The 19,635-nt window shown below is 39.2% G+C and overlaps 4 protein-coding genes and 2 non-coding genes across 7 annotated transcripts; 4 read left to right on the top strand and 2 right to left on the bottom strand.

The window, feature by feature from the left end:
• The first annotated feature begins 601 nt into the window (after positions 1 to 601).
• On the top strand, positions 602 to 2,176 carry LOC117616290 (probable enoyl-CoA hydratase 1, peroxisomal). The gene is made up of 3 exons (XM_034345550.1): positions 602 to 1,230; positions 1,337 to 1,619; positions 1,868 to 2,176. Exons 1-3 carry the CDS (start codon positions 815 to 817, stop codon positions 1,970 to 1,972), a joined length of 804 nt encoding a protein of 267 aa, XP_034201441.1. The 5' UTR covers positions 602 to 814; the 3' UTR covers positions 1,973 to 2,176.
• A 1,360-nt stretch (positions 2,177 to 3,536) lies between these two features.
• Positions 3,537 to 5,156, top strand: LOC117616288 (putative ubiquitin-conjugating enzyme E2 39). Its single transcript, XM_034345549.1, has one exon. It carries the CDS (start codon positions 3,836 to 3,838, stop codon positions 4,916 to 4,918), a length of 1,083 nt encoding a protein of 360 aa, XP_034201440.1. The 5' UTR covers positions 3,537 to 3,835; the 3' UTR covers positions 4,919 to 5,156.
• Positions 5,157 to 7,972: 2,816 nt separating this feature from the next.
• LOC117616286 (probable protein phosphatase 2C 42) lies at positions 7,973 to 11,231 on the top strand. The gene is made up of 4 exons (XM_034345547.1): positions 7,973 to 8,606; positions 9,125 to 9,495; positions 9,914 to 10,150; positions 10,710 to 11,231. Exons 1-4 carry the CDS (start codon positions 8,279 to 8,281, stop codon positions 10,920 to 10,922), a joined length of 1,149 nt encoding a protein of 382 aa, XP_034201438.1. The 5' UTR covers positions 7,973 to 8,278; the 3' UTR covers positions 10,923 to 11,231.
• Positions 11,232 to 11,704: 473 nt separating this feature from the next.
• On the top strand, positions 11,705 to 18,126 carry LOC117614483. Of its 2 annotated transcripts, XM_034343305.1 has the most exons (16): positions 11,705 to 12,119; positions 12,295 to 12,489; positions 12,630 to 12,704; positions 12,809 to 12,979; positions 13,201 to 13,364; positions 13,965 to 14,183; positions 14,296 to 14,422; positions 14,622 to 14,810; positions 15,094 to 15,180; positions 15,346 to 15,500; positions 15,922 to 16,041; positions 16,634 to 16,859; positions 17,033 to 17,092; positions 17,175 to 17,348; positions 17,433 to 17,542; positions 17,681 to 18,126. In XM_034343305.1, exons 1-16 carry the CDS (start codon positions 11,916 to 11,918, stop codon positions 17,844 to 17,846), a joined length of 2,442 nt encoding a protein of 813 aa, XP_034199196.1. In that variant the 5' UTR covers positions 11,705 to 11,915; the 3' UTR covers positions 17,847 to 18,126. The 2 variants fall into 2 exon arrangements, with proteins under 2 accessions (XP_034199196.1, XP_034199197.1); XM_034343306.1 differs by lacking the exon at positions 11,705 to 12,119 and having other exon boundaries at positions 12,408 to 12,489; positions 12,599 to 12,704.
• A 916-nt stretch (positions 18,127 to 19,042) lies between these two features.
• Positions 19,043 to 19,129, bottom strand: LOC117616916. Its single transcript, XR_004584258.1, has one exon. It is a non-coding gene; the product is annotated as a small nucleolar RNA snoR118 (small nucleolar RNA).
• Positions 19,130 to 19,240: 111 nt separating this feature from the next.
• On the bottom strand, positions 19,241 to 19,313 carry LOC117616893. Its single transcript, XR_004584237.1, has one exon. It is a non-coding gene; the product is annotated as a small nucleolar RNA R66 (small nucleolar RNA).
• Between the last annotated feature and the right edge of the window lie 322 nt (positions 19,314 to 19,635).

Below are 19,635 nucleotides of genomic sequence, written 5' to 3'. Positions count from 1 at the left end.
TTCTTAGAGCATCCACAATGGGCTCCCTAAACCACCTCCTTAAACAAATTTTAGGGAGGAATTGTAAAAATACAACTCCAACCATGCTCCCTATCCACTTCCTAAAATAAGGAGTCCTCTAGGAGCTCCTAAATCTAAATAGAGAGAAAAGACTCATAGTGGCTTCTTATAATTTAATGCTGCTTTATTTAATGAATATTTCAAACCTTTATTTAATGCTAACTATTTTTTATTTTATTTTTTAATTGAGATGGACCAATCAAAAAAGAGTTATATCATTTATGACTCTCCAAATTAAGAAATATGGTTGGAGTTGAAATTTTTTAGAGAGCTCTTAAAATAGCTTTCTTATATTTTTAGCTAAATTTTAGCTAAGAGATATATAACATTATTGTGGATGCTCTTATACACTAACAAAGTGTTATAAGAGTTCAAACCTAAAACTAATGGTCGACAAGTCAAAATGATTTTTCACTAAGCTAGGCTCCCTGAAAATACGCCACATGATAATAAAAGCACAGTTGGGCTGGGCCTTTAATGCAATATTCAGGCCTATGAAGCCTGTGATTTTATTTTCATACCTGTGAAGACCATGCTCCATTATGTGGTGGGACCACCGTACCCCAACCCCACATGCAACAGTCAGTTTTATCCTGGCGGCAAGTGGCACCTGAACGTCACCGATAACCCCATCAACGCATTCCAACGCAGAAACGACGCATTCAAATATCCGTTCTCATCTAGTCCCTTCCAATCCAATCCCAAATCGAAGTTGATCATTTTCTGCTAAAACGTCGACGTCTTGGCTCCCAAGATGGCCAGCCACCAATCCTCGCCGGAAAATCTCATACTCGTAAACCGCGAACCCAACGGAATCGCATTCGTGACGATCAACCGTCCCAAGTCGCTTAATTCGCTGACCCGGCCCATGATTATAGACCTCGCCAAAGCCTTCAAGGCCCTCAGTCAAGACGAGTCGGTCCGGGTCATCATTCTATCCGGGTCGGGTCGCGCCTTTTGCTCCGGAGTCGATCTCACGGCCGCGGAGGACGTTTTCAAAGGGGACGTGAAGGACGTGGAGACCGACACGGTGGCGCAAATGGAGCGGTGCCGAAAGCCCATCATCGGAGCCATTAATGGGTTCGCGGTCACTGCCGGGTTCGAAATCGCGCTCGCTTGTGATATAATCGTCGCCGCAAAAGGAGCTAAATTCGTGGACACTCATGCCAGGTCTATAAGTTTATCGGATTTCATTTTTGATTTTGGATCCAGACCCATCAGAATTGGTACGACCCGATCCGATCCGATCCGAAATCTTTTAACTGTTTTTTAACAGGTTTGGGATATTTCCGTCATGGGGTTTGTCTCAGAAGCTTTCGAGGATTATAGGGGCCAACAAAGCGCGGGAAGTGTCGCTGACAGCGACGCCTTTGACGGCGGAGCTGGGTGAAAGGTTGGGGTTCGTGAACCATGTTGTTGAAGGGGGTGAGTTGCTGAAGAAAGCTCGTGAAATAGCTGAGGCCATTGCGAAAAATAACCAGGACCTGGTGTTGAGGTACAAGGCTGTTATTAATGACGGGCTTAAACTGGACCTGGGCCATGCTCTTGCACTAGAAAAGGTAGCCATAAATTCCAATTCAAAATCTCAGATGATTTTGACCATTTGGCTTGAGCATATACTGAGATGATTTTGACATTTTGACCATTTGACCCAGCTATTGATCATGTTGTTTAGCATAAAAACTTGTATGAAACGGGGACAGCACTGGCTGTAAGTGCTGCACTTTCCCGTTTCATGTAAGTGTTTCTGCAGTGGCTGCTCTTCTTCTTCTTTATGACAGAGTATATATGTGATTGTTATTTTCAGGAGAGGGGTCATGACTATTACAGTGGAATGACCAAAGAGCAGTTTAAGAAGATGCAAGAGTTTATAACAGGTCGGGGTTCAAAAAAGCCTTCTTCCAAGTTGTAGAATTTACTGCTGTAAGCACAAGAATGTTATGTTAAGCTCTCGAAATCGCAAAGGTAGGAATGAGCTTAATTTGCCCCTCAGGTGGCCAGCAATCGACATGTTGAGCTGTTTAAGTTATTGGGCATACATGCAACTCTGGTTAATAACACATTTTCCTTCGTTCAAATTACAATTAGAAATTTTGTTTGAGTTTTATCAGCTCTATTGAAGTCCAGAAGTAATGAGTTCCATTTCCTGTCACTTTGTTATGTCGTCAGTGTCCAAATTAGGACGTTCTGTTGTTCTGTGAAGTCTGTCGGTTAATGGTAATGGAAGTCTTCTCGGCTCTTGCTCACCCTTAATAATTTAGTAGTTGCTACTTTGAGCTGTCATACAAATTAGAATTCAGATGTGAAACAAGATATGAAATGAAGGAATGGTACCAATTATGATGGGTTTTTTCCGGCGTTGAGAATTCGAACTAGAGTGCAAAGGAGCGGGCTCACTGCCCTGATAATTTGGCAAACTTACCCCTACTTGATGGATTTGTTTTTATTGTAATAAAGAGCGATATGATCTTATTAGTGATTTGCGTCTGCAAACATAATTTACTATAACACTAGAGATTTGCCTTTGCTTTACAGTGTCACTGATGAAAAATCAATGCTGGTGATGACTCTATTTACTGGTTCCTATTAATAGGTCAAAATGGCCGCAGGCACTCAACCAAATAAGCCTCTGGTGGTCAAAAACGCACATGATGACAACGTGTCATGGAACAAGAGAGAGTATACGAACATGCTAAAGAGGCTCACTGGTGAAAAATAATTAATAAGATATGAAGGCATTGTTTAATTTTAGTGTGTTGTGAGTAATGGTTTTTTCTCCCTTTTACCAACAAAACTATCCACCATTTTGACTTTGAGGAATGCTGGTATCTTTTTTGTGTGTTTATCATGTACTTGTGTCTAAAGAAACTATGGGGTTTTAGGCTCTTATCAATAGAAAATCAAATTACCAAACCCAAAAGTAAATGTTTTATCCCTTATCAATCAATAGAAAACTCATTATAATATTTGGTTAAAGTCAGAGCTTATGCTTTAGGGCCCTATGATATAATATTAATAAATAAATACACATTTTATAATATAAATGAATTGTAATAATATGCGGCAGTGTGACGGTCACACTGAAGAATTTCTCGTCATACGACAAAATAAAAGTTTGAAGAATTTCCCGTCATACAACAAAATAAAAGTTTGTTAAGATTGCGTTAATCTTTGTTTGATGTCGCTCTTCTTTGCCAAGTTGGCTGCTTCTACTTTCCATGTTCCCCCTTTTTCTTTTGGATTGAAGATTCATCCAAAGATTTTGCATATTTCAAGAAATTGTCAAATTGCAAGTCATTGATTAAAACTCTAAATTTGTTTCTTCACTGTTTCTCACTTTGTTACATGTTGAAGTAAAGGATCTCCTGATCGAAATCAGTATCTAAGGAGTAGTAATTAATGTACAACATAAGCAATACTTGTAAGGAATTTGCTTAAATTCTTCCCCACGTCAAAAACACGCACAAAAGTATAAGCCAAAGCCACTCACCACAAGTCACTCGGCACTAGCCCATCCCAACCTAATCCATTATCAAGTCCTACTCCTACACCAATAACTCATTACTTGTTTACCCTAAATCAGACGAAAAGCTCTAATCACCGCCTATTACGCCATAATCCGAGTGGGCCCCGCAGCCTTGATTATTTATTTTTATTTTGTTTTTGGTATGAATGAAAGCACAGTGGCATCAAAAAATATATATTTGAAAGCATAGTCACAACAGTCCAGAATCCGTCCAATCACCAAAGAGTCTTGAAAGAGAACGGAACGATAATGGCCCCCTCTTCTTCTTCTTCTGTGACGCCAAAGACGACGACGTCGAAGCCCAACGTGTTCAAGCGATTCGACGTCGTTTCGGACCACTCGGACCACCACTACGTCAACAACAAAAACGGCTGCGGCGGAGGCGGCCGGGTTCAGAAGAAGATCATGCAGGAGTGGAAGATTCTGGAGAAGCACCTCCCGGACTCCATCTACGTGCGCGCCTACGAGACCCGCATCGACCTGCTCAGAGCCGTCGTCGTCGGAGCCTCCGGCACGCCCTACCACGACGCCCTTTTCTTCTTCGACATCGCGTTCCCCTCCGATTACCCGACCCACCCGCCCGAGGTCCACTACCGCTCCTTCGGGCTGAGGCCAAACCCGAACCTCTACGCTAGCGGGTACGTCTGCCTCAGCCTGCTGAACACCTGGCCAGGAAAGGGGAAGGAGAAGTGGGACCCATCTCAGTCGACGATCCTCCAGGTTCTAGTGTCGATCCAAGGCCTGGTTCTCAACAAGGAGCCCTACTTCAACGAACCGGGAACCGGGAACCGGTTCGGATGTGAGGCGTCTCTGGCCTACAACGAGAAAGTCTTCGTTTTGACTTGCAAAATGACGCTGTATTTGCTCTCGAGGGCGCCGCTGAATTTCAAGGCTTTCACCGCCGCGTTCTATAGGCAGAGAGCGGGCATGATACTGAGAGCGTGCAGGGCCTACGCGAACGGGCGCGTGGTGGTGGGACAATACAAGGATGAGGATGCTGGTGTTGCGGTTACGAAGGTTAAGCGGAAATTCGTGGCGTCGATGGTGGAGTTGTACCCGCAACTGTTCAAGGCATTTCAACGAACAGGGGCCTCTTTGGAGGGTTTGCTCGAGCACCTGAAGGTGGAGACTCGTTATCCGGCGCCGGCTAAGCCGCGGGGGAAGTGTATTGTGAAAAGGGCGTTTGACAGATTGAAAACAATTTTGGGATTGGGGGGATCGAAGAAGAAGACGAAGGAGGGGGAGGAGAATGAGAATAGTAACAAGAAGAATGACGATGGCACGAAGGGCAATGCTGGGGTGGCTGCTGATGCTGCTGCAGCAGCTGATTGAGATTGGGTTGGGAGATGCAGGGACACATTCGAGATTTAGGTTTGGTTTCAGGGGTATTTTTGGGTAAATAAAAGTAATAGGGGATTTATTATTAGGATTTAGGATTGGCTTCTTTAATTTTGGTTTGCTGGTGTGATGGATGGTTAAGTTACGCCGGTACAGGACGTTAGAATTTGAAGTTTAAAAACACACATATACTGAATGCAATGGGACGTAAACAAACGTGAACTTTTCTCCACTTTATTGTCTCCTTTTTTTTTTTTGTGGCTTTTAAGTATGCTTATCTTTAACAAGTTGCTTGCGGAGATGATTATAATGCGTAATTAACACGTACATAAGCATATTAAAAGCAAAAAAAACTAAGATAAGTATACGAGATTAGACATACTCATTTATTAGTGAATTTTTCCATATTTTTAATGAGAAAAAGTTTAGGAGGGGGTTGGCTATTCTCATCACCAGCTTACCAATTGAGCAAAGTTTTGATTATAACATGACATCCAATCACTGCCCATCCTCTTCTCTTAGATACTCTGCAGTTTATCTCTCTGGTAATTTAGAGCAATACCCAGTCTCCTCCTTGAGTTTTTTCTTTTGCTTTGCCAACTCTACGATTTCTTGAAACATTTTGTCATGCTTTTGTGGATCAAATTTGGGTGCATCTGGTCTCAGCATGGTGCCTGCTTGTTACTTGGAGAACTTCTGATTTTCTTTCAACTGGTAGTGCCTCTGCAAAGCACTTGTTGTGACCCAAGACCAGTGAGATCCTTAGAATCCTCAGTTGGGTTTTCATGTTCCATGTTTATGCTTTGCCATCCATATCATCTATGATAAAAAAATTCTTTTGGTGGAGGGTGTGCATTTTCCGCAAAGGTCTTAACAGAAGGCCTTTTTACTTCTGTGGAGCTACTCTAAACGCATGGAATGACGTATTTGTTCTCCCCTGGATGAATCGCCGACCGAAAGCTGCCTTCTATTACGGCAAGGATGAGAGCATAAGAGTTTAACTCAGGGACTTGTAGAAGGATCAATTTGGTATCTGCTTTGTATATCATAACCATTTGAACCAACCCAATTGTTGACCACCACGTCTTGCACCGGAAATGCACAAGAATTTACGATATGCTAGCTTCCCAATTGAGTTCAGAATCCTATTACTTGCAAACCAAGAAAGGAGCCGTCTCTGAGTTTGCATTGACGAATTTCGACGTGTATGTCAGTGTTATGAAGAATTGAAGAGCGAGCAGACACTGTTACATTCTTAGGACATCAGATCAGAGAGAAGTGTTATGCCATCATCATCCAAAGAAAGATTACCATTGAGGGACAAAGAAAATCTAGATTTGGCGATAGGAAGGGTCTTAGAGATTACGTTAGGAGGAGGGGAGCCATATAGACTTATGAATGAACAAAATGAAACAAGAAATTTATATTAGTCAAGGTAATAACAAATGGATGTTTCATTTCAAATGTTAGCACGGATCTTATTCTCTTTCAAGATTTTTGCCATTTCATAATTAATCAAGCATTTGCCAAATTATACTACTTTTTATCTTTATCTTTTGCTAATTGATTGGCATCGACGTATTTGTGTTTTTAACATCTGAAACCGAAGAGACCGGGATCATCAACCCAAACCTGGAAACAAGCTGCATGCATTATCAATCCAGTTTTCTCCTTAAGTCTTTTTTTTTTTTTTTTGCCCTACTCTATGATTTTTTATTGCAGGATCAGAGATTCTCCAAACACAAACAAACCAATATGGGATTCTGCAACTCTCATGTACAACTTTGGATTGGTAGAAGCTTATAGATCGAATGAAAGTTTTTTGGCCTTGATGTGTACTGCAAGAAAAGATTTGGGACCAAGTTGACTGCAAGTCTGCAAGATATATGTACACTACATGTATAAAAGCTTGGTCTGTTGTGCAGGAAATGACAGCGGGCCTAGTAGTGTCTCATATTTTGGTAAAAATCTAACATGCTAGAAGATAGGGGCTCCCATGGATACCAGACCAAACAAGCAAGCCACATTAGAAATGTATATCCCTCCGGCCACAACGAACTGATGATCCGGCAGATTTTGTTTCTGATTGACACTTTGCTACCGTAAATGTCATCCAATCGGACCCATTTTCCTCATGGCTATGTTGTGCGTTTGTTGCTACTTGCAACTTGCAAAATTCCTATCTAGAAATTTAGAATAACCAAAGCACGCTAGTTTTTTTTTGGAACATTATAAATGGTGGAGCTTAAAATTGGTTATCATGTTCCCTATTCTGCCACAGTTAGACCAATAGAGAGGGAAAGCCGATGACGATTTTCTGGGTTAAATCACCCGACCCCACTTGAAAATCCACAGCAACAAGATGTCTTGTTTCTTTCTTCTTTGATGAGTTGAAGCTGAAATTTTGAGTGCCCTGCGCACTAAGCCATGCATCACGTTCATAGTTGTACAATTGTAATTATGATGGGCTTAAATCCAATCTGTTGGGCTGGATTTGTACTATACGGTCCCTGGAAGAAGCCCGGCAACTGATCACAAAAACAATTCACAAGGAAAAAAAAAAAAAGAGATCGCATAAACAATTGAGGGAAAAAAAAAAAAAACATACACTAATCCCATTTTTCCCAACAAACAAAAAAAAAATAATTATTATTTCCTCTTTTGAAAGAGAAGATATATGTGAAAACTGAAACCTTAAACATACTTCATTCGTATCTTCCTAAAAACTATATAAAACTTTTAGAGTAGGAATATGAATGTGAGGAAGTTTTAAAAATATTTTTAATCATTTAAATAGTTTCTTAATGCAATTTTGTTCGTTTAATGTTTTGAGGGACACATTATTAGTTGTAGACATTTTGATTCATATTCACAATCATACTATAAATATTAGATTACCGCTTATCCAATATGAGTTTGATTTTATCATCCTCTTCCCAAGCCTTAACACCTTTATAACCAAAATTGAGAAGTAAAAAAACAAAGAAGAGGGACATATACTTAGCGTATTTTTTTTAAAAAAAAAATTAATAAAAAATGAAAAAGACATTGAAGGGTGACACCCAACAAAATGCTTCCCCACACCATCTTCTGCCCACAAGACAGCCGAGAACGAGGCCTTCCCTGTTCCTCTACCACCGAACACAACCCTCCCATCACTTTTCGCTAACATACGCATCCCCTCTTAACCTAAGCCCAATCCCCTAACCTACGCACCGCCTTTCCCCTATCTATCTATACCTTCCCCGACCCCAATTCCATTAAGACCTAGGGTTCCCCTCCCAGCCTCTTCCCCCAAATTCGGAGTCCTCCAGGGTCTTTGGGTTTAGGGTTAGGGTTTTTGAGAGATGTGGGATGCTTCAGGCATTGATGAATCTGCTCTCTCTGTGCTGGAGGCCGTTTGGGCGAGGCAACGGTGAGGGACTCGACTCTGTCGGAATTGTCGGTGCAAATTTCCGAGGCGGTGGACGAGATGGCAAAGATAGCTTGCTTTGGTTCCGAGATTTCGGAAAGTACGCGTGGGGCGATTTCTCCATGGCCGTGGTTCAAGCCAACCAGGTGCTCGAGGACCAGAGTCAGATCGAGTCTGGACCCTTTGGAACCTTCGTCGGCGTTTATGATGGCCATGGTGGCCCCGAGGCTGCTCGATACGTTTGCGACAATTTATTCAGACATTTCCAAGGTTCGTGATCCCCGACCCTCCCAATCTCTAGCGAAAGCTCTCACATTCTTCTTAAATATGTATGCTTTTTTTTTTTTTTTTTTTTTTTTGGTTTTGATTGGCGTGGTTTTGAATTTGCCACGTTTCGTGGATAATATGTGCTTGTTAATTTGTGGATTTGAATTGTCAACCGTGATGTTTTCTGGTTCATTTTTCGTGCTTTTTTCTTCTTTCACTTTTTCGTGTGCTTTTGTTAAAGTTGTGATTTTGATTGGTCATTGAGTTTGGATCACATAGTATCTTTGCATACAATGACTATGGGAATTGAATTTATACTAACACCAATAATTTGCTTAATAGACTTTGAGCCCTTTAGAATTTATTTAATTTTTTTTTTTTTTGGGGACACTCATGTAATGCAGTGTTTTCATTTCCTCTTTTTATTTCTTTGTGGGTGATTTTGGGGTTGGGTTTCTTGTTTGACTATTGAAGAATGAGCCGCTCTTATGTTGGCTATCTTAGGCATTGTGTTTATGCAGCAATATCAGCAGAGTCAGATGGGGTTGTGACAGCAGAGACCATTAGAAATGCTTTTCTCCGAACAGAGGAAGGGTTTACTGCTCTTGTTTCAGAGTTGTGGAGTACTAGACCCAATGTAGCAACTGTTGGGTCATGTTGTCTGGTTGGAGTGATATGTCAGCGGACCTTATTTGTGGCAAACCTTGGAGATTCCCGTGTTGTGTTGGGGAAGAGAGTGGGAAACACTGGGGAAGTTGCTGCGATTCAGTTATCCACTGAACACAATGCAAATCTTGAGGAGATTAGGCACGAACTGAAAGATTTGCACCCACATGATCCTCAAATTGTTGTTTTAAAGCATGGAGTTTGGAGAGTAAAAGGGATTATCCAGGTAATTGTCAAATGCTATTGTTCATGTAAGAGCTCATTGATTAAGGTGTGCATTAATTTATAACTGCTTAAAGTTCTGTCACGGGTGTTTTTGTTTTCGTTACCTGTTGATTTTGAAGCCAACATGCAGGGCAATGGTGCAAGGACACTAGTCCTAGCCTCCTGGGTATTCTCTCAAAAAAAGATTTAAGCAAGTAGTGTTTAGTCCGAGCATTGCTAGCCTCTGCCCATAGGATCCAGCTTCTGATTTATCTGTTAGCTTAGCTCTGTATTGGCGTTAACTTGACTAATGCCCCCATTTTATTTTTTGGGGGAAAGGATTTTTGGGCTCTGAAATGCTTCTCTGCAAACTTTCATAATTTTGTTTTTTCTTAAATGGGCATTTCTTGTGAATAACTCCTTTATTGTATTTAGTGCAGGTATCGAAATCTATTGGTGACGTATATATGAAACATGCACAGTTTAACAGGGAGCCAATTAATGCAAAATTCAGACTTCCTGAACCAATGCACATGCCTATCTTGTCTGCCAATCCGACTATTCTTTCTCACCCTCTCCATCCAAATGATTCTTTCCTTATATTTGCATCTGATGGTCTATGGGAACACTTGAGTAATGAAAAAGCTGTTGAGATTGTCCACAAGCATCCACATGCGGTAGGATTCTGGCCTTTCATTTTATTCGTGTTTAGTAACTCGCATTTGCGTGCTCATTTGTTTCACGATTTCATTCCTACCTTGATGCCTTGATGTAGACATCAAATGAACTTAAACTATTAGTACAATATATGAAGTATTTGAATTTTTTACTGGATACTCGGACGAAAACCTAAACATTTCAATATTCTTGAAATTGTTATTCTTTATTCCTTGCTGCCATAATTTATCTGATGGCAAGAGGTTGATGATGATTGTGCTTACTTGAGTTTATGGGATCTAGAATGAGTTAATAGAATCTTTTGAACAACTCTTTCTGAAGACCACCCATCCAAGGAAATATGAACTTAAGGATAAACACTTGTCTTTTTAATTTGCAACTAAGGGAAAAAAGAAAATGGAAAAATAAGCATAGTTGTTTTGAGCCACAATCAATGCAATGACATGGACATAAAGTTTCAAACATTTGCTGGTATATGATGCTTTATTCATATTTGTGTTTTAACGTGATTATTATTCCATTCTTGATCTCTAGTTCTGACTATTTCTCTTAATATAGGGAAGTGCCAAAAGGCTTGTAAAGACTGCTCTCCAAGAAGCTGCAAGAAAAAGAGAAATGAGATATTCAGATCTTCGGAAAATTGACAAGAAAGTCCGACGCCATTTTCATGATGATATAACTGTCATTGTTTTATTCTTAAACCATGACTTAATATCCAGAGGCACAGTGGAAGAACCTCCAGTCTCAATAAGAAGTGCTGTTGACCACTGATACTTTTCTGGAACCAAACGTGTCTCCACCACCCCCGATTTTGGTCCATGCTTCAAAGATCGTACCGCACTCGGAAATAATTTTTATTATGCATGGCTAAGAGAGGAGCACTGACTAACCAGCCGGATCCTGCGATCCTGCGATCATGCTCGAGTGAAGAGGCTTGAAAGTTTTAAATGTTAGAAGATTACTTTAATAATGCCTGTTGTAGTTGGTTGCCTCCCAAATACAGAATGTGAGAGCCGCAATGTTCTATTTATTTTTATCATTTTTAAAGCCACCAAGTGCAGATGCCCCTTGTTTAATTTATCCAACTAGCTTCCCTGGAAATTTGTATCTGGGAGATTAAAAATCATAGTTCCCAAAAAAAAGCATAATTTTTAACTAGATTTTTGCAAGAATGAGTAATTTATAAGCACACAAAACTGTTTCATATAATTTTCAATCTTTGCTTCAGTTCAAGATCGAGCAACAGCCGGGCACCTGAGGTCGTGTGTTTGATTCTACCTTCTACCAATATAGCACATAGATGCCTTCCTTCTCTCTGACCCAAATTTAAGGCCTAGCTTGAGAGCATTTGTTCATGATTGAAATTTCAAAATGCACATTGCACATCTCTCTTCTCCCATTTACGACCGTCTCACAAAAGAACCGCATTATTTGGTCCTTCAAATTAGTGGGCTTAAAGAGAGCCCTCATTGCATTCGGGCGTATTGCACTGTTGCAGGCAAGGGTTGCTCCAATAAAAACTAATTAAAACCCCGCACAATTCGCCAGTCCATTATTGTATTAAAGCGCAAATTTGAGAATAACAATTTAGCATTTTCTTCTCTTGCTCATCTGCTCAGTCGCGAGACTCTGAGTCTCGCCTAGCTGACCCAGCCATGACAAAGTCCAACTTCAACCGTTAGTATCTGTAATTTCTCATACTCTTCGCCTACATTTCAATTGCCCTTCTGGTTTAGCTAATTCTTCGACTGAGCTACCGCAGCTATGGCTGCCAAATCAAATCCAATATCAACGCCAATGATACATGCCTTCGTTTTCGCACTGAGCCTGTTTGTGTTTCAATCCGAGTCGGCGCCTCAGGCTTTCCGGAGAGATCCAGGTCACCCTCAGTGGCACCACAGCGCCTTCCACGACGTCCGAGATGGCGTTCGATCCGATGTTCGCCGCATGCTCCATTCTCGCGCTGAGGTGATTTTATCATCCGCTTAATCTATTTCTTTCTCAACAGCAATTGGAAAACAAATAGGAAAATCACACAATTTTGAAATTAGGTTTTAATTTTTGAGAAATTCAACATGTTTGCATGTTAGTTTAGTTTCGTCATGACTCTGACTGTGAGTGATTCTCCTGTGTGTGTATGTAGGTTCCGTTCCAGGTTCCGCTCGAAGTGAATGTGGTGCTTATTGGTTTCAATGCTGATGGAGGCTATAGGTACTCGGTCGATGCGCACAAATTGGAAGAGTTTCTGAAAATCAGCTTCCCATTGCATAGGCCTTCCTGCCTGGAGACAGGACAGCCTCTCGATATCGAGCATCAAATTGTCTATAATGCCTTTCCCGTAAGCTTCATATCCGACTGTAGCATTCTCGTTTAGATATTATTCACATAATTTTCGATATATGGATGCATATGATATGATATGTACATTAACTATATATTTCATCTATTGTTTGGATCTTGTATTTGTTCTAATTACAGGCCGGGCAGCCAGAACTGATAGCTCTTGAGAAGGCACTGAAAGAGGTTATGGTTCCTGCAGGAAATGCAAGAGAGGTGACTCCCATTGTTTGCCTGCTGTACCTTGTCTTCTGGAGAAAGTTATGAGTATTATTTTGTCTTTTGGAGAATGAAGTTTTAAATTGTTGTTCAATATTTAGGCTGATTTTGGAAGGGAAGTACCTCTGTTTGAAGTGGATGCAACTGCAGTGGAGCCTGTATTTCAGAGGTTATATTCCTACATATTTGACACAGAGAGTGCTGCTTATTCCGCTGCTGATGATATGGATCGGCAAGTTCCAAGTGCAATATTTATAGTCAATTTTGATAAGGTATGGTCTGCAATCATCATAGTTAATGGTCTCGCTTTGTCTACCACATTAATCCTTCAATTTATGTGTTACTTTACCATATGATTTTGCACATGTGAAGTGCGTATTATTACCGCAAAAGAAGAAAGAGGGGAATGTGCTTTGGAAGTATTTCTCAAACCATTCGTTAATAGTCTCACTCAACTGTACTTATTATTTCTGTGTGTTCACTTGTTTTGCAGGTCAGGATGGATCCGAGGAATAAGGACATTGATCTTGACAGCTTAATGTATGGCAAACTTACACAGCTCACTGAGGAAGATATGAAAAAACAAGAGGGAGACTACATTTATCGCTATCGATACAATGGAGGAGGTGCATCTCAAGTTTGGCTTGGCTCTGGCAGGTATAGTTAACACAGTTTTATTTGTAGAAGAAGCCTGATTTTGGTATACCAAATCAGTTGCATACTACTTTAGGGTGTAAGTAATCCATTTGGTTGTGCACCTATCTATTGTGCTCTTTGTTGGAGCAGAAAGTGGGGGAAGCTTAGTACATAGAGTAATGTGGACTGATGAACATGCAAACATGTTGCAAGAAGACTTCAAGTATGTGGAATTATGTGCTTGAACATGTGAAGTATTGGGTAGTCTGTTATAAAGATTTTCTCGAAGTCTTTTAGGTTGTTGTGAGATATGGTTGGTGTGTTATTTTTGTCTCTATATAGGTGGTGTAGTTATTTGTGGGAGAGTTGTTATTTTGTGTTTTTTTTTTTTTTAAAATAAAATTTTTACATTGGGGATATCACGTGAATAAAAGATAGCATTATACTTTGCAGTTTACAATGGTGAAACATTCATTTGTTCCGTATCACATTGAAGGGGTTGATAGATTATTTGCTGTGTTTTAGGACTATGTTATGTTACTCTCTCTAACCATCTGTCTCTGCATTTTTTTTCTTTTTAAAATGAAATTAAAAATCTAATTTCCTGCCTATGCTGTTCAGATTTGTTGTGATTGATCTCTCAGCGGGCCCATGCACATATGGAAAGATTGAAACTGAAGAGGGAACTGTCAGTTCCAGGACATTGCCACGACTTAAGAATGTGGTGTTTCCAAGAGGTTTCGGTGCAGCTAGTGATCACCCTACACATGATGTATTTGTTGGACAACTTGCCTCTTTAGTATCCACCACAGTCGAGCATGTTATAGCTCCAGATGTTAGGTACTCAGTCTATTTATGGCATGTTGATTTGACACCAAGCATGGTGTTGTTTATAACAATTATGCACTTTTTATTTGTGGTTGTTAATCATGTGCTTATGGTCTTAACTCAGATTTGAAACTGTTGACCTGACAACAAGGCTGCTTTTACCAATAATTGTCCTCCAAAATCATAATCGCTACAACATTATAGATAAAGGCCACAACTACAGTATAAATATTGAAGCAATTGAGGCAGAGGTGGGTTGTTTCCTCTGGGATAACTCAACATCTTCATGATTGCCTATGTTAACGAGTGCCAGAGTAAAGAAAGAATAACTCTTTCACTTTTAGGATCATGCAGTCGCAGCAACCCTCTCCCATGAGTAATTCCATATTTTTTATTTGAAATACATAAACCCAAAATCACTTCCATTTTTGTTTGATATGTCCTTTTCAGGTGAAGAAAATGGTTCATCCTGGGCAAGAAGTTGTGATTGTTGGGGGTTCACATTCGTTACATCGCCATGAGAAGTTGTCGATTGCTGTTTCAAAAGCTATGAGAAGCCATTCCCTGCAAGAAACTAAGAACGATGGGCGCTTCCATGTTCATACCAAGACATATCTGGATGGAGCTATTCTTAAAGAAGTGGGTACTTCTTTATTTATCCTAATGTCATCAAATTTCGTTACCCGGTGTTTTTGGTGTCAAATTATTCATTTCTATTTTACATACCATTTGTGAGGTTCTCGGTGAAAAATTGTGTCATGAATGTCTTTCTATATGCATTTCTGTGTACTTTTGGCCTTACATTTATATGTCATCATATTTTGAGTTAAAAATTCATGCTTCTTTCCTAGATGGCATTTGAATTAGTGAGATTATATGTACGTTCTATTTTTCTTTTCTCACTGAGAAATGCTCATTCCAGGAGATGGAACGTTCTGCTGATGTGCTTGCTGCTGGTTTGCTTGAGGTGGCTGACCCAAATCTTTCAAGTAAATTTTTCCTCCGCCAGGTTGGTCAAATCTGATACAGTTGTAAATGTTTTGCATGTGGTGCAACAAATGTTCACATTGATTTTTGTTCTCTGAGACTTGTTTCTTCTGTTATTAAGCTCTAAGTAGATTTTTCTTCCCTTCTTGTCTTCATTGCCCTAATTTTTGTACTTTTTGTTTCCCAGCATTGGGCAGATGAATCCGAGGGTTCAAGTGATTCTATTCTAAAGCATAAACCTCTTTGGTCCACTTATGAATCAAAGCACGGAAAGAAAAAAAAAAGAGTAGAAAGGAAACAAGGAGAGTTTTACCGAACTTATGGAACAAGAGTGATTCCTGTGTGAGCATCCCACCTTGAGTTCCCCTGCAGTATAATTTTAGTACTATTCTCATAATGGTGTCTTCATTCTTCTTTCATATAATTTACATGTAACATGCTTTTGTTGAGTCCGTCTTGCTTAACTATTTCTGCATTTTTATGTATAGCCTGCTACCCAGAAATTTAGAATGAAGATATGATCATTGAATTTTATAGTTAATTATTCAGATTTCTGTTGCATATAACTTTTCAAGGCTTGCTTCGAATTTTTAATGACATGTACTGTCACCTATCTCTGGTAACTATAAGTTTGGAGGTAATTCTGGGTGTCCTTACCTGTTTTTTACTACAGTGCTAGCAACATATAGCATGCATCACTCATCAAATTAATCTGTAATGATTGCTGTAAATAATTGTTTGATATCTTCTTTTTTTTCCACAGTTTTGTGCTATCATTGGCTGATGTGGATCCACACCTTATGATGGAAGATGAAAGTCTTGTATGGACAAGCAAAGATGTAGTGATTGTACTTGAGCATCAGAATGAAAAGATACCTCTTAGGTGAGGAAACAGTGATTTATTGCCAGGCTTCCAGCATTGTAGCATCATTGAACATGTACTGTTTGTGTTTCAATCACTATAATGTATTGGTTAGTCACAGCTATTTTGCTAACTTTCCCTAGTTACAACATATGTCATGTGGATGGGTAAACATCAAAGAAGGGTATTGAGTCAAATCTGTTTTACTTTGAAGTCTGTGCAGGGTTCAGCATAGTACATTGTGGCTTTTCTAACTACTTGAAACTATCTTGTCATATTCTGTAACACCTTTAACTTAGGCAATGTCAAGCCCTCCTAGCATTTAGTTATACTTCTGGTAAAATTAGGACATCATTCAACCAGTGAAATTGTCTAAACTCTGAAGTATTGTATAATTTATTACATTTCTAGGATCTATGTGATTTTTCTTAAGAACCAACTACAGCAGTTCCTTCATTGCAAAATACAAGTTTTATGTTTTACATTATGGTCTCTGATTGATACGCCACTCATGTTTCTGTGGCTTTCATTTAGAGTTGATTTTGATGTGCTTCTCCCCCTCCTGTTCCATAAGAATTTTTTAACTGTTTTGTTGAAATGTCTTGGTGCGCAGTTATGTTTCAGAAACTCAGAGAAGGCATGCCTTTCCATATCAGGCACAGCGCCATATATTGGCAGGACTTGCTTCCGCTGTTGGCGGGTTGAGTGCACCATATGAAAAGGCTTCTCATGTACATGAAAGGTCAGTTGTGAATTGGCTTTGGGCAGCAGGTTGTCATCCATTTGGACCATTCTCTAATACTTCTCAAGTCAGTCAAATGCTTCAGGATGTTGCATTGGTAAGGCCAGTCTTACAATGCCAAATTCTGCACAACTATCATAAATGACACTTCAGCATTTGCTTCATGATGACCATATATTTGCAAGTTGGCACACACAGACAGACATAAAAATGTATAGACACATTCTTTAAGATTGTGATATCTAAAGTAATTGTTAATCTTTTTGGCAGAGGAACACAATATATGCACGTGTAGATTCTGCTCTCCACAGAATTCGTGAGACGTCAGAGGTAATTTGGTCTTTCATTTGGGCTTTTATTAGAAATTAGTTGTATGATTTTATGCTTATATGGTTTCCACTATTTTCTGCAGGCTGTACAAACTTTTGCAGCACAGTATCTAAAAACTCCGCTTGGTGAACCAGTGAAGGGAAAGAAGAACAAAACAACCACTGAACTATGGGTGGAGAAGTTTTACAAAAAGACAACTAACTTGCCTGAACCGTTCCCACACGAATTAGTTGATAGATTGGAGAACTACTTGGATGTAAGTCATTCCTACTTTTAAAATTCCTGTGTTTCTCAAACATCTTGAAGATTATTAACACATGTAAGACAATCTAAACAACAGAACCTTGAGGAACAGCTTGTAGATTTGTCTTCATCGTTATATGGCCATCGCTTACAAGATGCACATTTGAACAGTTCGGAAATTCTCCAGAGTTCCATATTTACCCAGCAGTAAGTGGCTGTATTGTATGGGTTTAGTTTTGTTTCGTATTGTGATTTCCCATGCAGTAAAAGGCTATCAGTGGTTTTTGGAACCTGAAGATCAGTGGAGCAGGGTTTCTCTCAATTTAATTGCTAATAATGATGCAGGTACGTAGACCATGTTCTGGCCAATGAGAGGGACAAGATGAAATGCTGCGACATTGAGTACAAATATCCTGTGCAGGCATCTCAAACTTATATCTATGGGGGGATTCTTATTGCCGGATTCGTTGTATATTTTGTTGTCATTTTCTTTTCATCTCCCGTGCGCTGACTCTAGTTTAGATATTTTATGGCAAAACGGATACCCATCAACCCCGATTCCCGAGGCACAGATGTCTCTCACACTGAAGAAATGCAGGGGCAAAATGTTAGACACAGAAACTTCGAAAATTTTGCAGCACGCTCTGTCACTGCGTTGTTCTAGCCAAGTTAGTTAACTAGAACAGATTACAGCATGAAGCTTGTAGCCTTGGAATTATGACTGACCAGACTGTATCTGTACTTACCTTTTAAAACTTGGTTTTAAATACACATCAGGAATTTCTAGTTTTGATCTTTGGGTACAAATATACTGCTTGTGATAATAGCTTTCTTGATTCTATTGAACTAAAGTCTGGAACTAAGAATATTGATTTTCTCCCAAAAACATAACTAAGTACTGAGTTTCATCATTTTATTTTTGTAGTAATTCTGCACTCACCACATTTTTATCCTACATTTCTATACCATATGTCATAATATGCCACATCAATTAAATAATTGAAGAATATTTTAATTAAGAAAATTAGAAAAACAAATATTTGAATCAATCATAAAAGAAAAGAAAATTATTAAATATTTTTAATTGATGTGAATGTCCACCTCAACTGCAGCATAAGAAGGTATAGGAATGTGATATAGAATTTACATATGTAATAAGAGTAGCATTATTTTTTTTTTCTTTAATATTTACTAGAGGTTTTTTTTTTTTCTCTCTATATTTGTTTTTTCGATCCTAATCTGTCATTCATTCAAAATCTCAAGTGCAGAATTTTGGGCTCTAAATTTCCAAAAGAATTTCTGTCGAATTGATCATTTAGGATCGCCCCCATGACAAACCACCATAACTTTAAATGGAACATCAAGACGTCAATGCTGCATATTTGCTTGCTGTATGTAATCATTCTGCTATTTCTCATACTGAAACATCCATACCGGATCAATACTAGGATCCCACTAGTTTAGGGTTTAGGTTCTTTCGTTTCATTTATTTTAGTGTTCTAAAGGGGCCGCGTTAATTTATCTTCATCTGTCCCCGAAACATTTTAAACCGTGTGAGTTCACATATTCCAGTGCAATTTACTGCCATACTTTGTGTTTGTCAATGAAGCATATAAATTATAATTAGTTTTTATAAAACTGGGCTGGCTTGGGTTAGCTACCTCAAGTACGGAAAAGGGTAAATGAACTTTGAACAAGACAGAGAGTATATCAGATTAGCTTTCTAGGCTGCAATGTCCATCAAAAAGAAGCTCATAGAGCTGCTCAGAGCCCAGTGCATACTTCATCATCTATACTTGCATATCATCAGTCCAAAATCCAACACATTTTTCAAAGTAAAATACGAAATGCCCATCTGAGTTTTTGATGGGGAAAGTTTGAATTTCTTAATAACATTAATAAGGGATCCTCAGAAACCATGCTTATAGTTATCATCAATTGGATGATCAGGTCTCAAAGATTTCATGCCATCATCGGAACCCCATATGCAGTGAATCTTTTTTTTACAATCAAACTGAAAATATCAATTGCAAAAACAACAAATAAATTCAAAATCGTGCAAAAATAAAATTGAAGTGGGCAAAATCAATAGAAATAGAGGAGGATGTGGCAGGGTGTTATTCACTGAGCCTGGTAATTGTTCAAAGGCGAAGTGACTCAACATTCCTGCACGAAATTTACCTCCTATTCTTTATAAGAATATAAAACCCTGGCTCCAAATTAATTAAGACCCAAGGCTTCATCAAGAGGCACTATACCAATCACCACAGGTATTTCTCCTTCTTTTAAATGAAGAAAAA

This window comes from Prunus dulcis, chromosome 1 (genome assembly GCF_902201215.1).
Source record: "Prunus dulcis chromosome 1, ALMONDv2, whole genome shotgun sequence".
Classification (NCBI taxonomy): Eukaryota; Viridiplantae; Streptophyta; class Magnoliopsida; order Rosales; family Rosaceae; genus Prunus; species Prunus dulcis.
The sequence above is the reverse complement of the archived record's forward strand: the minus strand, read 5'-3'. Positions and strand labels throughout refer to the sequence as shown.